General features: G+C 36.4%; 1 protein-coding gene across 1 annotated transcript in view; it reads right to left on the bottom strand.

The window, feature by feature from the left end:
* LOC142335382 (uncharacterized) overlaps positions 1-17,500 on the bottom strand; it is a 25,567-nt gene that overhangs the window by 632 nt on the left and 7,435 nt on the right. Inside the window, exons 2-3 of the mRNA XM_075383844.1 lie at positions 15,899-16,002; positions 8,556-8,760 (exon numbers count right to left, since the gene is read on the bottom strand). Coding sequence (XP_075239959.1) covers positions 8,556-8,759 — 204 coding nt within the window. The 5' untranslated portion in view covers position 8,760; positions 15,899-16,002. The remainder of the gene's footprint in view (positions 1-8,555; positions 8,761-15,898; positions 16,003-17,500) is intronic.

Genomic DNA, 17,500 nt, shown 5'->3' with positions numbered 1-17,500 from the left:
CACAGTGATCTTCATATGATAAATTTTGACTTCTGAATCACTAATGCAAAGCGATATCATTTAGTGCTAAGTTACCAAACAAAGTAACATGCGCAGTACAACTGCTAGGTTTAGAAAAAAAGCTTTGTGGGTTTTTCTGATTTTTTATTTTAAAAAAAAATTTTATGTTGCCCGCACTGCGCCGGATTTTCTTTAGATTGTGGTCAGATATCTTTGCACGCCTGTTCATCCAGCCTGAAAACCCCAGCTGCATTTTCACAATTTTACAATTTTTCCAAAAATTTGTTTGCGGCGGACAGCTGCTGATGGCATCAAGCTGGCAACTTCGAAGGTCTGGCAACTTTCGGAGGAGCAGAAGATTGCATTTTAGACTAAAAATCAAGAAAACGTAATATTGGAAAAATGAGGATGAAGAAAGTGATTGGAGGAACTGAAAGTAATGCCCTTGAGCCGGCTTGGATCCATCTTTTGAAGAAACTAAACATTTCATCCCCAACTGGGACCTCCTAAGAACTCATCCATCCATTATTGCCAGGTGCTCGGAGAAATATATGCAACCTGGATCAGTTAGAATTGGCGCGCCACGCGTTTGAAAACATTGAGTCAGGAACTGCTGGAGAAGGATTTTTTTTTAAATGTCAAACATAATCGACTAAAAATCGGGAAAATTGCTCTCGAACGACTAGTGGGAGCTCTAATCAATCGCAGCCTGCTTCAGTCGGGGGAGGGAGGGAGGGGTAGCCTATATGGGACTAAGAAGTTCAATAGTGGACTTCAAATAACCATATTAGAGGTTAACATATACAACTATTAAGATTTAAAGTAAAACATGGCACCAGTTTCGGCGCACTTTTCAATTGACTTTTAGTATTAAATTACCGACAATTGGATTCAGCTGCTTGAAATTGTGATTGAGAGAGTTTTAGACGACGCGAAACGCAAAAAAGTCACTCGAAAAATTTACATAAAAACATAGCTGGTAGAATACCGGAAACGACTCGAATTGTCGTGCATTATAATCTATAAACAAGCTTACCGAAATCAGAACATCAAAATAGACAAGAGAAAAAAAACAAAAGTAGCCCAACAAACCGCATTAAAGTGTTTTAAAAGTGCCAACTAGGTGGGGTAGGTGGGTAGATAGGTTGGGGAGGTGGGTAGTGCTGGGGTAGTTGAGGGGAGGGGGGGGGGTAGGTGGGGGGTAGCTAGGTCAAGGGAGGGGGTAGGGTAAGGGGGGAGGGGGGTATGTTGGGGGGGGGGGGGGTGCGGGAGAGGACGGGGGAAGGTAGGTAGGTGTTGGGTGGGGGGTAGATAGGTGGTGGGGGGTTGGGGTTGTGCGGTGTAGTTTAGATAATTAGGGATGAGTTATATAGGAACAAAAATTTTCAAAATGATCTCCTTACCTTGAACATTACCAGCAGCTCCTAAATACTATACGTTACAAACGAAGCCACTGTTAATGTTCAAGGTTCGAAAACAGAATTAACAATCGAAAACGGAGGTAAATGCTCGATCAAAAAGAAGTCAAGTTTCAAGTCAAGAACAAACTTGCTTTCTGCTAAAAAAAACTTAGCCGGAAGAATACCGGAAACGACTCGAAGAGTCGTGCAAAATGAGCTCTACCCTAACTTGATCAAAATCAGAATAACGAAAAAACACTAGAAATAACAAAAACAGTAGACCAAAATAACAAAAAAAGCGTTAAAATTTTTTCAGTTCAGGTTTGTGGGTAGGTGCTGGTGGGGGTGGGGGGTTGGTAGGTGGGGGCAGGTAGGTTGGGTGGGGGGTAGGTAGGTGGTGGTTGGGTATATAGGTTGGGGTGTGGGTAGTGCTGGGGTAGTTGGGGGGTAGGTGGGTGGTAGTTAGGTGAAGGGAGTGGGTAGCTTGGGGGTAGGGTAGGTGGGGGCAGGTAGGTGGGGGCAGGTAGGTGGTGAGGGGGGGGGGGGGTAGGTAGGTGGTGGGTGGGTAGATAGGTTGGGGAGGTTGGTGGTGCTGGGGTAGTTGGGGGGAGATAGGTTGGGGTACCTATAGGAACGGAGGGGGTAGTGGTCGTTGGGTAAGTTGGGGGAGGTGGGGTGGGCGCGGTTGGGGAAAGTTAGGTAGGTGTTGGCGGGTGGGTAGATAGGTGATGATGGGGGTTGGGTTGTGCGGTGTAGTTTAGATAATTAGGGATGTCTTATATAGGAACAAAAAATCTCAAATTGACCTCTTCAGCTTGAACATTATCAGCAGTTCTTAAATACCATACATTTCAAACGAAGTTACTGTTAAAGTCCAATTTCGAAAACAGAAAACAACAATCGAAAACAGTGGTAAAAATTCGAACAGATAGAAGTCAAATTTCAAGTCAAGAACAAACTTGCTTTCTGCTAAAAAAAACATAGCCGGTAGAGTACCGGAAAAGACTCGAATCGTCGCGCAAAATAATCTCTACCTTAACTTGGACAAAATCAGAATATCGAAAAAAAAACACAAGAAATAACAAAAATAGTAGACCAATATAATTTAAAAGGCGTTAAATTTTTTTCAGTTCAGGTGTGTGGGTAGGTGCTGGTTGGGTGGGGGGAGGTTGGTAGTTGGGGAAGGTAGGTGGGGGTGGGGTGGGGGTAGGTAGGTGGTGGGTGGGTAGTGCTGGGGTGGTTTGGGGGGGGGAATTAGGGGTAGGTGGGTTAGTTAGGTTAAGGGAGGGGGTAGTTTGGGGGTAGGGGTAGGTGGGGAGGTAAGATAGGTCGTTGGGGGAACAGGTAGATGGTGGAGGGTAGGTAGGTGGTGGGTGGGTAGATAGGTTGGGGAGGTGGGTAGTGCGGGGGTAGTTGGGGTGGCAGTTGGGGGTAGCTAGGTGAAGGGATGGGGTAGGGGTAGAGGGAGGGTAATTTGGGGGGAGGGGTGCGGGCGCGGTCGGGGGAAGGTAGGTAGGTGTTGGGGGTAGATAGGTGGTGGGGGTTGGGGTTGTGCGGTGTAGTTTAGATAATTAGGGATGACTTATATAGGAACAAAAAATCTCAAAATGACCTCTTTACCTTGAACATTACCAGCAGTTCCTAATTACTATACCTTACACACCAAGCCACTGTCAAAGTCCAATGTTCGGAAACAGAAGTCAACAATCAAAAAGGGAGATAAAAGCTCGATTAGAAAGAAGTCTAAATTCAAGTCATGAACAAACTTGGTTTCTGCTAAAAAAAACCTGTAGAATCTCAATACTCCTCTTCGAGTCGTAAAGAAACACACACGTTTACGATAATTGCTATGAACTTCGTTCAAGAGCAATTAAAAACCAGTAATTTATCGACGTTTGGTCGTTGCTGGAGATAAGATCGGATCGTTTGCTCAGAAACTCATCAACATTAAACATTATGTATTAGGAATAAAAAGGCGTTGGGTGTGTTGAAACTCTAAAATAAAAAAATTCAATATTCATGTTGCTGAGCTCTTTCTATCGATAATTCTTTTTAGAACTCTTTTTGCGCAAGTAAATTGTTTTTTTCTTAGCAGATTTCCGGCTGTATCCAAAATAGATTCTATTTTATATAATCTCTAGAATGATGAATTAAGTTAGTCGCTGTACTATCGCTCCAGATTTACCTATTAGTGCGTAAAAGCCAGAATGCGTTTTAAAGGACGGTTAAATTTTTTTGTTACCACACCGAGTCACGTATACAATTAATATCCGTTAACCCATCTACTCTATTCCAGATTATAAAACACTTGCGTGAAAATTCCATCGTTCATAATTCAACAAGTTTAGCTGTAACTTGCGAATGTACAAATTTATACTTACTAGTTACTTGTCAAGACGAGCGGAATAATTTTTGAAAAACAAAGTTTAGAGTTGTAGCAATTTTTTTTATTTTCACAGGTATGTCAGAAAAAATTGGCCCGCGAAGTATGGCCAAACGCGCTAATTGCGCAGCTCCTTAATAGTAATGTGGGGGATTTTTTCCGTGGGGGTTTATTTCCTTGGGGATTTATTTCCGTGGGGTTTTATTTCCTATCTAAAATGAAGTGGGGTTTTTTCCGCAACCGCTTTTGTGTTTGTGGTAGTATATATAACAATAATCTCAAAGCCAAGTATTGAACTGTGAATCCAATCTAACTCAGATTTTTTGACCTCGAGAAGGTTTTAAATTGTGAAGAATGAAATCTTAATTATGTTTTTATGGTTACATTCCTGAGCTCGTCCTTTAGACGTCGGACGTTCTTTTGAAAACCTTTCTTTTCAATGAATCAACTTGTTTACGCAAGAAGTTTACAAAACTGTGGTTAAAACCAGCCTTAATTAATTGTCTTATATGTTTAATTTATATGCTTGTTTTCACGGATTTAAAGTAAAGACATGCAGTGGTCTGTCACTGAAACGTGGGGGCCAAACCGCTGTTTTACGGGTTTTCGCATTGCACTCCAAAAAACAATTTTCCCGCTGATGACTCTCCGATTTACTTGCACATACTTTTTAAATGCAAAAATGATGATTACTTTTTGTTGTAGGGTCTCCGTTGTTCTAACATAACCTGTTACAATAATAACTCCATTGTAGTACCAAAACAACTTGCATGCTTTTTTATTTCCAATTGATTGTATCTTGAGGCCAATAATTTTTCATTATGCTATGACATTTCGAGATGAATATAAAGGTATTAATTTTCGAGTTTTTTTCTGTGGATGGATTGGTGCTAACTGTAATGTCACTGAGCGAAGTGTGGGGAAAGGTATGGGAGCTTTACAAGTGGTCCAAAAACCTGAAAAAAGTTAGCGATCCCGGTATTTTTTCATTGCCAGGCCTCATCGGTTTTTCCTCTTGTGATCTGTTTTATCTAAAAACCTTTTAAACTATTTTCAGTCAACTGGAATAATCTTTACTTCAAGACAATTTGAAAAAAAACTGTCTAAAATTAATCTTTCGTTGTTTACACCGTGTTGAGAAATAAGGTCCAAATTAAATAAAAAACTAAATGCTAAGACGTGTCAAAAAACCGGCAGTTCAAAGAGGTGTCAAAAAGTTTTTTTTTGCAAAAAAATATGCATACTGATCAGGCACAATTCAGCACAAACGATGAAAATACATAAAACAATGGTAGATTAAAAACGAAAAATCTGGACTTTGTATAAAAAAGAACGGCATCAAAAGGGAGGCAGATAGAATTCTGTTCCTTGATTTCTAGACCAGATACAGACGTAAAGCACTCTATTTCCAATTTCGTGAAAGGAAAATATTATTTAATTATTACCAGGCTCAACAATTGTTATACAAAATCTATTTATTAATGATAACGGTTTTTCGTCTCTAATTTTTTTTGTTTCAATCGAAGCTAACCACATCCTTAGTCTTTCCGATGAAAAAATTTTGCCTAGTCTGGTCGAAGTAATTAGGTCTACATCGCGGAAAGAAATAATTAGCACTCGCTGTCGACACTTACAGGCTGTAAAAAGCCTTCAGCGAGCACCCAGTGATTTCATATTTTTAAATCATAATGAAGAACTTGACACTAATTAAAAATAGCTAGTAGATAATTATTTCTTATACAAAATCTTTTATCAGACAAATTGACAACTTGCAAAGAAGAATTTTTTCTCCAAATTACAAAGTTTCAAAAAGAAAAAAAACTGAAGACCCAAAAATTGTTCATCCGTACCTCACCTCTTTTGCAAAACCACAATTATTACACTACAAACTAAAAAAGATGCTTTCTTGGATAATTCTTGAACCTATTTGAGTGCGTTCCAAGCAAGAAATATACTATCCACTACAAGAAAATCAACAAGCATTGGGGGACATTCAGCAGATCTCAATTATCAATATGACGTCGACAGAACAGCATACATGCTTCTAGAAAACCGAGCCTTCCACCTAAATTCCACCTATTTCCTCAGGAAAATTATCTTTTCCTCTGAATTCAAGAAATTATCTCACAGCTTAAGCTGAAAGTGCATATAAAAAAGCTCGACAGTCATTACGCCGCAGAGGTATACACAAATTGTCACGGGCAAATATGCCCGATCTGTGTATCTCGTATTTGCTTTTTTTTCTATGTTAATACCTTGAAAAGTCAACAATATTGCGAGAAAAAGCTACTTTAGAGAAAACAGGCAAAATTGAAGGTAATTGCGCAACCCGTGTTTGCAAAAGTGTCCAAATTTTAGCCGCGAATCAAAAGTGCAAGCTATGTATCCTAAATTTCGCGGGTTTTGTATCACGAATCTGCTCCATTTATGTATCGCTTTTGCGCACGCATCGTAACTCGATATAGCACTATAATCCGCAATTAGCCCTAATTTAATGCGCGTATTTGAGCATAAAAGTGTTTTTTAAAGCTTTATTTCTACTAATAGTACTTATTACTACTTACAAAGGGTTCCTACCTGGTTCTTTGAATCTACACCAGTCCATCAACTGGAAGATATGGCACCTCATTATAGCTATGACAGTTAAAAATACGGCAGTTATTAAAGCTTTTTTACTACTACTAGTACTTTAATACTACTTTATTACTACGTATTAAAGGGTATTACTTATTAAGGGTGTTATTTATTGAAAGGTTTTACTACTTATTAGCACTCTATTACTGCTTTATTACTACTTGTAGTGCTTTATTACTACTTATTAACATATTTATTACTACATGATAAAATCGGCCAGTTTCACATTGATATGCAAAACCTTTGTTGTGCGAGAGTTTTTTCGGAAAAAAATCAGTTTTTTGTGGCACTGGGACGTACAAAATATATATAAAGTTGCTTGTTTTTAAATCACTTTAAAGCTTTGAAAGCTTCAAATAAATCTTTATTAAAGTGCTTATTGCAAAGAACTAAATCATTTTGCCCATAAAAAGCGCGCGCGTTTAATCAGGCTCAATTGCGATTTAGAGATACTTTTAATGCGAATAATAGCTACCTAAAATGAGCGGAAACGTGCTTCAAGACTTGTCACCTATTTTACAATTTTAAAGTTCTTTTTTTCGCAAAATTGGCGAAACCCCTTTTTCCGAAAAAAGATACAAAGGGTGTCTCGTAATTTCGTTTATTTTATGTAACTAAATTTCGAGCGACTTTTACTAAGGCTGAAATTTTTGGGGTATACCTCTGCGGTGTAGTGATAGTCAAAGGTTTTGATCACAAAAAACAGTATGTTCTTAAAAGACTGTTTAGGAAGCTGATCTTTCTCAATCTGATATACTGGAGGCTCTCGAACTCTCAAAATGGTTCCGACAATATCATTGGTTATATTTTATTTCCTGAGTGACAAAAATAGAGCTGAACATTTTCCAAAATACACATGAAAACTTCCAGAAAGAAATATCACACTATATATAACTATCAACCAATTTGGTGTCTGAAACACTCTGTATAAATCATTGAAGAGCGCACTAAACACTTTTTAAAAAATTCAAACATTAAGAGATTTTTCGACTCACCCGAACTTTGTGATGGCTATCCGTTCGCAATGATTAACAAAAAATTACAAAAAATACCACTGAAAAAGTCTCATTTAGGACAATAATAACATCTAGACGCAATAGTTCGTAACCAAGCATTAGACTTTGATCCTAATGATACACCAGTTAGAGATTTACACCAATTCGTCCAGAAGACTGAACTAATTTCTGTTCTCAGAAACTTTGAACTCACTTTACCTGATGAAGTAAGTTCATGTACTCACCGTTGATCTCAAACCATAATAGCCGAATTACTAGCCCTGAGCTCGCAGCGTCCATATAAAACACGAAGAATCCGACGTAACGTCAATACTCCAATGACCCGACCTAATTGAAAAAATGTTGTCCGTTTTGATGCTCAAACAGTCGCCTACTCAGTCGAACTGATTCAGAGACAGACGTGAATTACCACTATCTCATCAACGTCCTTGTCCGTTCCCACAAAAAGAAACAACATCATAGTTGTCATTTTGTGATATTCTAACATGCGGCACAGTTTTACCTACTCATTTCAGTCCGCCTTTTCAGGCACAAAAAGTCCATCAATTCTATGTTGAACGGATGGCCCAATTTTTTGTTGAAAAAACACGCTACACGTTTCATTGACAAAGTTGCCCCAATATTAGATACCAACAGTTAAAAAAAACCCTTTCCTAAATTATCGTTCCCGGCACACTGAAAAATGCTCTGGAGTTCATTTTTGATCACCGGAATAAAAACAAGAGACCCGGATCCTATATCTGGAAACTAATCAATCAGCTTTTCCGGTCACTCAGAACTCTTTTCTCTCGCTATCTGTTCGGAGCGATTAATTTTTTCAACATGATTTTTTTCACTTTTTTTTTCTGAACGCCCGCTCAATTTATTTATTCGTGTTAATTTATTTTTGTCGAAACAATTCGCTCACAGCAACAAAAATATGGAACTTCAGAATTTAAGTTGTTAAAACAACATCCAGTAGCTAACAACTAGATGTAAAACGATACCTCTTAAAACGACAAAAAAGTATATATAAGTAAAAGCGTCGAGATAAAAAGATTTTTGTTATATGTTGCATCTTGAGGCGATATTTGACGTCTACCTTCTTGATGGTATTTTTATTGAAGTAAAATTAGAACTAACGGAGAAGAGCCCTTGTGTCTCATAGAACATGCTCAACTCATGCTCCTGGGCTTGAATGTTTGACACGGCCACATCAGAAGGGTAGAGATGAGCTTCAAATGTCTTCACTCGAGTTTTGGAGTTGACTCCTTCTCCTTTCAGGGTCAAAGTCATGTTGTAGCTCTCGGAGGGATTCATATTGTCCAAAACTAATCGATTCACCATCCTTTAACAGATTTTATGCTCTCTCAGTTCTCGTTCACAGTTAGGTTTCGCCAATCAATTGGGCAGATTTCTAACCTATTCTTACAGGTGTCTGTTCAAGCCAGCAAATCGAAAACGCGCTAGGGATGAAGAGCGTTTAGAATTCGCTGAAAAATTTTATTAAAAGTCTGATAATTTCAAAGTTTGCATTGAGATCCTAAAGTTAAAAAAGGTCCAACCCTAGTTGAAAATTTTAGTGTCAGTATCGTCGTTTTTAAACGTAAGACAGCTTCGATATCGTCGAATTTAAACGTAAGAGAGATTAGTGGCGTCGTTTTTAAACTTAAGCGAGTTTCGGTTTTGTTTAGAGAAACACAGGGCGTTTTTAAACAGGGCCGTAAAAGCAGATTAGTCCAGCAGACTGCACAGTAAAAACATTCGGGCTGAAACGTTTTGAAACGCGACCAACCGTCAAAAACTTTGCTTGCAAACTACAGGACAGTTTGTAAAAACTCAGTGAATAAATAATCATTAAACTTTTAATCGCTCATTTATTTTTGTGAATGAGCTAAGAAAAATTTCAATGAATTTCCACATTCTTATAGAGTTTTTTTCTCAGACGAACGTTTGAAATTCCTGCAAAAAACCGTATCGTAACGTTGACATTATATGCAGAAAAATTTAATTTTCTAACGGAAAAATCGACAATTTATTACGTCGAAAACCACACATATCGATGATCTCATACGTTTAACAACCGAAGACAACTAAGACGGAACATACCGAAGTTTTCTTACGTCTGAAACCGAAGATACCGAAACTTTGTTACAAACCTTTTGTCGTTTTTGTTCGGTCTTCTCAACTAGGAAATACTTCATTGAAACTTGCTATACAATGCCACACTTAGCAAAGACACCTTAGAAAACATCATGTTTTAGCTGCCACAGTGGTAGCAAAATAGTCTTTTTACCGGTTCCCCAAGTGGGGACTATCTACAAAAATCTGATTTCACATAGTCCTCTTTCAATACTTGTCATAAAATGTGATATGGTTAGTTTCTTCTGGGTATTCTTATTAGATTTTTACATTATCATCTTTATATGTTTTTCCCCAATGCGCTTTTGTCTGGGTCTGAATACTGTTCTGCATTATTTTTGTAGATGAAGCAATTGAAGAAAAGCGCTGCCAATTGAGGAAAAGCTTTCTATTTTTCTGCTGATATTCCTTAGCTCATTTTTCAGAAGGCCGCTTTTTCATTGTATGCCAACCGGAATTCAATATTGGATTGGTTTTCAGTTTGCTTGAGATTCATGCGACTACCAACTCATGCAATTTCAACTTTCTATGTTGCTTTCCATATACCTGCAGGCGATTCATGTAAAGGAAAGGACTTCTTTTTAGCAAAACTATTCTCTTGTATCTGGAGAGTTGGTTTCCCGGCCGTCAACTTGAAGGCTTGCTTAGGGTAAAAAACGAGCTCCTATTTTGGTCTTCAATCTTTTGGTCTGCTCTCGACGTATCAACATTCTTTTTAAGTTCTTGGTCTGACTCAACTGACATTTCCGACTCTTTGATCAAATGCCGGTGTGGAATGATTATCCTTTTTTCGGGAATTAGAGTTACTTGCCCGCAGTGCATTGTTATGAATGGAACATGGATCGTCGCGATAAAACGAGATTTAAAATGAGCTTTTTTAAATTTGCTTTTCCAGCTAATGAATCTCACAAACTGTGGTGTTAACGCATAATATAGACAAGTAGACTATTTGTCAGCTTAAAAAGACTAAAAGACTATTATTGCCTAACATTACAAAGTTGGACTTAAGTTGTTACTTTTCGTTCTTACCCTATTGTTTTCTAGGCTGCAATTGAAGCCTTCAATTGCAGCCTAGAAAACAATAGGGTAAGAACAATAGGGTAAGGTAACAGATCTTTTTTATTTTTCAACTTGCTTTTTCTGAATGGTGCTTTTTTCTGAATGGTGCGATTGAATATTGAATTTTTGATTTTCATCGTCCCCTTTGATCACTATACGAATGAAGATATTACCCTAAAAATCTTTTCTGGTATGCTCTAGTTAGAGATATTTATTTTAAAAAAACCCATGATTATTTTTGCAGTGATTGGGTCTAAGTAGACGTGAACAAGGTTTAAATATTTCATAGAACTTCCTATATTAATAATTGGGTCTCCCTGTGCAATCAATTAAATTGACGTTCTTTTGTTTTGACAACAGCATTTTCCTCCGAAAGTAACAATTTCGATAAAGTTGTAAAAATGACTCAAACTTAAGCTCTGATAAACGATCATATCCATTTCCCAAAACAGTCGATTTGAAATTTCTTGATAGTTATGCCAAACTCGTGAAACCTTGGTAAGGTTCTAGCCAGTAATACGGGAACATAAACAACAAGTGATAGGAGAGCGGCAAAAAACTAGAAAGTTATAAATTGCTTACGAAAAAATTCAGAAATAAAATTTTTACGGAAAACAGAGTACAAGAAAATAAATAATCATGCCAAAAATTGTCCCAAAAGCGTTCATGTGGCAGGAATTGATGAGCATATGTATGGAGTAACAGAGAATTCGAAGTGAGTTCGGAGTTCCATTAGCACCTGTGTTTTGTTTCTTTCCTTTATTTTCGGGGTTTGAAAAAAGCGGTGATTGCAAGATATTATAGATAGCTCTTGCAAAATTGAAAATGAGTACTAAAATAAATTGATCAATGAATTCTTTTGAAAACAAGAAAACGAAGAAGAAGAGAAGTCGGAATAGCTGATCATGATGATTAAAAATAATCAAGAAAATTCACCCCTGTTTTCTTTTTTTTCCATCCTATTTTCTTCATCCTGAACTGTGACTAGCAGTGTGGATTTTGTAATTCTGTCCTCGAAGCCTCTAGCAAAGAAATGGCTGCGGCCCAAAGCTACACCAAAAATCTGAAAGATTTGTTTGCTGGTTCCTCTTGCAGGGATTGCACTGTTTCGTCCCCAAAAAGATGGCTCCTTCAATTTAACAAAGTTTTTACATTGGATAAAAATAGGAAATTTATTGCCAGAAAAATATGTTTTTAGTAATTGCAACCCTGCAAAGTTAATTATCAACAAATAAAAAAATGGTCCAAACTAAATACAAAAAAATTCAATAACTCAATCTGCCAGTATCAAAAATCACTTATTTCCTAAACCAGATGACTCTAGCAGATTTTACCTCCCCTGGTTCTAGTGCTGTTCCGAAACTTTTCATCTTCTCAAATATCAGTTTTTGTTAACTGCAGTTTCAATCACTGCAACTAAAATATTTCACAATTTTCTCATTAAAAATTTTCGTTTTGAACTCGACTCAACTTCTCCACTCGAGCGTTCTATCTCTCTCTGAAGATGTAACACTTTTAGCAAACGTATATAAAAGTAGCGGGCATAAAGGGTTGGAGGGCATAGTCTAATTTTCTCACTGTTTGCTAAAGTTGAAAACACATAGGTGCTCCCCTTCGGTTTTTTGCTATATCAGGCGTTGACAAAAAACATGTTTCATGCTGAACCATTATTATGGAAGTACTTAACAGATAGTTCACATCTCTTGAAAGTTAGGATTTTTTGTCTCTATTGTCCATAGGTTTTCTGCTTCCCACTAGATTGGAGCATGATAGCTTCGACCAAGTTCCTAAACAATTTTCAAAAGTCAGTAGAATATCTATGTTTTTCTATCTATTCATCAAGAAGATTTCTTCACTAAGAAACGCGTTAGTGGTTTCAGCTATTTAGTTCACATTTTTAAAGTCGAAATGAGTTTTTATAAGCTCAATTCTTCTTAATGTAAAAACTCTAGTTTTTTCCAGTGTATATAAAAAATTTCTAATAATTTTTGCCAATATTTTTTATCAAGTTACCTCATGATTCCAGTATTTTTGCCACATGATTCCAGAAAGGCACTTCTCTGTTTACTCCTGGGTACACTATGTCCATGGACAAAATCGGTTTAGACAAAGTGGATTTCGGAAAGTACATTTTTAATTATTTACGGGGGTTGGATATTATTTACTCACACATTTTTTTTTGTTTTGATATAACTTTGATAATAAACTTTCAGTAAGTTTTACCTAAATCTTTAAACAAATTCCTAGCCAAAATTTCTCCGATAATTATTTGATCAATTAACTCGAAACTCAAGAACATCAAAAATCTTAGCATAAATTGTCCTAAAACGGTCATTTGGCAGGAATTGATGTGGTTATGCATTGTGTAAGAGAACATTCGAAGTGAGTTTGGAGTTCAGTTATAATATTTTTGTGTTACTTTTTTGTTTTTCGAGGTTTAAAACCAGCAGTGATTGCAAGATACTATAGATAGCTCCTGCAAAACTGAAAATCATTATTCAATGGATTCTTTTCAAAAACAAAACAAACAGATCAGGTGCAGTTGGAAGGTCTGATCAAAACGATTGAAAATAAATCTAAATAAATTAAAATAAGTCTTTAAATCTAAATAGTTCATGTTTACTACTGTTACATTTTATTTTCTTCAACCTGACTTGCGATTAGCAGTGTAGATTTTGTAATTTTGTCCTCGGAAAGCCTCTGGCAAAGAAATGGCTGGGGCCCAAAACTACACCAGAAATATGAAAGATTTGCTTGGCGGTTCGTCTTGCAGGGATTGCACAGTTTTGTGCCCAAAAAGATGGCTCCTTCAATTTAACAGAGTTTTTGCACTGAATAAAAATAGGAAAGTTATTGCCAGATAAATATAACTGTTAGTCTTTCATCCCTGCAAAATTAATTATCAACAAACTAATGAATGTCTCACACTAAATAAAAAAATCATTAACTCTATCTACCAGTGTCAAAAATCAGCTATTGCCAAAACCAAATAACTCTGCAACCTTCCCTATTTTTAGTGCTGGTCAGAAACTAATCAACCTCTCAAACTATCAGTTTTTGTTAACTGAAATTTTGATCACTGCAAATATTATCTATCACAATTTTCTCAATAGTTTTTTTTCTTTTTGAGAGCCAACTACTCCACTCGAGCGATCTATTTCTCTTTGAATTGCAATTAAGGTGTTTTTTGTTCCTAAGGTCACTCAACCTAATCAGTTTTCTATCTGTAACAGGAAACTTGTCGATGGTTTGTGAACTTTTTGAGCAAACGTATAAAAAGTAGCGGGCATACAGGGTTGGAAGACACAGTCTAGTTTTCTGTTTGTATGCTCTAGTTGAAAAAACATGGTCATGGTTGCTCTACTTGGTTTTTTGTATTATCAGGATTTCACAAAACACTTGTTTCATGATGAAACATCTCTGGAAGTACATAATTGATGGTTTTTATCTTTTGACGGTTATAATTTCTTAACTCACTTTTCTTTGTGTTTTTTGCTTCCCCTTAAAGTGAAGCATGATAGCTTCAACCAGCTTTCTTAATAATTTTAAAATTCAGTAGAATAACTATATTTTTCTATCTGTTTCTTGACAAGATTTCTTTTCTAAAAAACGCGCCAGTGCTCTTAGCTAACTAGTTCATATTCTTAAGGTAAAAATGAGTTTTTCTAAGCTCAATTCTTCTTACTGCAAAAAAACTGTTTTTTCCAGTGTCTATGAAACATTTCTGTTGCCAATCTCTTTTAACAAGTTATCCCATGATTCCAGAAATTTCGCCATATGGTTCCAGAAATGCTCTTCCCTGTTTTTTCCTGAGTACACTCTGTCCAAGGATAAAATCTGTTTAGTCAAATTGGATTTGAGAAAGTGCAAAATACCTGAATCTCAAAGTATAATCCAATAAAAAGTTTGTCTAGTAATTTTCCGATCAAAAATCCAAATCATCAGATTTAACTCAAAAACCTAAATTTTATTCTAAACTTTGCGTTAAACCGTTTTGGTTTACAGATTTTCCACAATTTTATTGTTACATCTTATCGGAAATGGGATCCATTCCCGTTTAAAACTTCAAGCGCTCATTATTAATTTTATATCTTGCAGCCTATGTTTCAATTCGACTCTTTTACATCTTTAATCCGTACATAATCACCCCTCAGTCATTTAACACCTCAATTTATTCACCAAAAGATTAGAGTTTAACACCAAAATCTTTTTATCTCTTTCGGTGTTCAAAAGAACAATTAGCAAAGCTAAAGTTTAAAGGACTTAAAAAAACAACACTACTCAAATATAAGAGTGCGGCTTTCAACAGCTTGAGTTTTGTTTGAATTTAAGAATAATAGCGAGAATGCTCTTTAGAGCAATGCCTCTGATCGAAAAAGACTACTCGACAAGTCTGACCTCTTTTATGTTGAACCTTGATATGAATTAAAAAAAGTTAAAACCTGTGTTAGTTTATAAGACGGAAGAACCGATACTTTTAAATTAAAAGATGTAAGCTAATTTTTAAAACCTACTTCCTGAGCAGGCATAAATTAGCAATTGAAAATGAAATTTAACCGTGTGTTTAACAGAATTTTCAATGAAATCCAGATTGATATTTTTGCTAGCGGCTACGCTGTGCAAGTTTCATATCTAAAAGTCGTGTGCTCAACTTATTGGTCCCATCATAATGTTAACGCCCGGGAAAAAGAAAACCAGATAGCATTGAAATACGGAAAGCATTGAATTTACAGATTAAAATCGGGGTGAAATGATTGAAGTGTGAAAAGTTTATTCACACCTCAATCATTTCAAACCAGTTTTAATCTCGATTATTTAGACTAAATAGAATTGATTGAGGCCTAACTACCCTTAATTATAGGAAGCTTAAAATCGGGTGAAACAATATAGGGTTTAAATGATACATGGGTTAAAGATTGGGGTTAAAATATAGGGGGTTAAAAGAATAGGGTTGATAAAACAGGCACCATATAAAAATAATATGAAAAAAAAGTGAATTGGGTCCTGAAAAAGCTGATCAAAAACGCGGAAAAAAGCTAGTATCGAAACCCTGGAGATGTTTCTCTTCAGCTTAGGCACTTCATATATCAAGCCTTCTCAGTCTTGGAAAAAGGACCAATCAAAGCTAATTTTTAAAGTTCTAAAATTGTTTTGTGGTAGAACCCATCGTTCTGTCTGCATTTTTTCTTGCAACTTTTCAAATTTTTTTTTCAACACTTCTCTAAAACTGCCATAGCAGCCAAGAAAGTAGCCAAAAGAAACACAGATATTGAAAACTAACATACTTGTAAGGAAAGTTCCGTGAGCCCGTATGTCCAGTATATAGACCAACGTATTCCAAAATTATTCCAGAACCAGCCTCTGACTCAAGTTGTAGTTCCACCGTTATCTGGAATATAATAAGACATTTCTCCATCGGCCGATAAAAAGCTATAAATTGAGCAATAAATTGAGCAGAAATGTTTGCTATTTTTTTTAGTTTCTTACGGACATGATTCGTTAAAAATCCTCAACGGAGGCATTACAACAAAATTGAAAGCATGTTTGACGTTCCAATTTATAACGTTGAAATGAGGCATTTGGATCACTGTTCAAGCAAAGAAGGCCATATTAATAATCGAAAACGTTTTGACAAAAAAATAAGAAATATCAATTATGTTTAGCGGACTTTGGCTCAATCTCAGAGCATGTATTCTTCCGTATAATTTTGAACTCACCTCGGGGTCAACTCTGTTTCAACTACCCCTTTGTTATACACCCTTCTACCTACAAAAATGTACATTTATACAGCTGCAATAGAAAAATAATAGCACGTACGCCTGAGGTTTTGGTAACTATATACTCACTCAGCTCGGGGCAGAATAGATGCCTAACCTGGTTCGTTTTTGGTGCGTTTTTGAGGTGTCACGAAACTACATTTGAAGGAGCAACCCGAACTGGAAATGCTTTGGTTACCTCATTATAAATATTTGATAACACTAGCTACTATCTTCTTCCTCCGAGATTTCAATTACAGCTATGTTGTTTTTTTCCTGTACCCATGGTGAGTAAACGTGCGTTTACTCATCGCGGGTACAGAAAACAACAACATAGCTGTAATTGAAAAAATGGTTAAGTGACTCTGCTTGAAGTCATTGAAAACTTCTGGCGTTTATCGAGAACCGCGAAGCGGTTCGAGATATTAAGTCAGAATTTCGAGGTGGCTTCTGCAGAGTCACATAACCATGCTTAAAACACGAAACGCGTACGTTTTAAAATGACGAAAGTGAACGAAATTCAACTTCTGGCTAAGTAGCAACGTCTGGCATTTTGACTTCTGGCACTGCAGACTTTCAGCATTTTAAAATGTGCACGTGAGTGTTTTAATAACCATTGAAAGTCGTGATGAAATGATGAAAAAATAAACAAGATTTTTAAAGCGGTGTTACATTTAAATTATGAATGGAAAAGAAACAAATAATATCATTGAATATTACTACACGGTTTTTGTTTTTATCGAGAGTCAACAAAACCCCAAGGCGTAGCAGAGTTGTACAATTGTAATATCTTGAAAAGTGAGATACAAAATTGTGTTTCAATAATTTCAATGAACTCGCTGCGCTTACAACAGATGCATAATTTACGTCATTTGGAAATTGATTAAATTATCATTTTCCGAAACACTTTCCTCGCCACTCTACATTTTAGCAACAGTGACGAGAAAAGAGTGGTGAAAAAGATAGTCTAATACGAACGAAGAGTTTTGCCCATTTTACAGATTTTGTTAGCTTTCATTGGGCACTAACTGTCCATTGGTAAGTTTTTTCACTCTACATTGTTAAGTTACGCAATTGTTGTTACCGGAACGAGAGTTGAATTTACAAAAAAAGCTTCTTTTCCATGCGGAG

This window comes from Convolutriloba macropyga, chromosome 2, assembly GCF_964194025.1.
Source record: "Convolutriloba macropyga chromosome 2, txConMacr16.3, whole genome shotgun sequence".
NCBI lineage: Eukaryota > Metazoa > Xenacoelomorpha > Acoela > Convolutidae > Convolutriloba > Convolutriloba macropyga.
The sequence above is the reverse complement of the archived record's forward strand: the minus strand, read 5'-3'. Positions and strand labels throughout refer to the sequence as shown.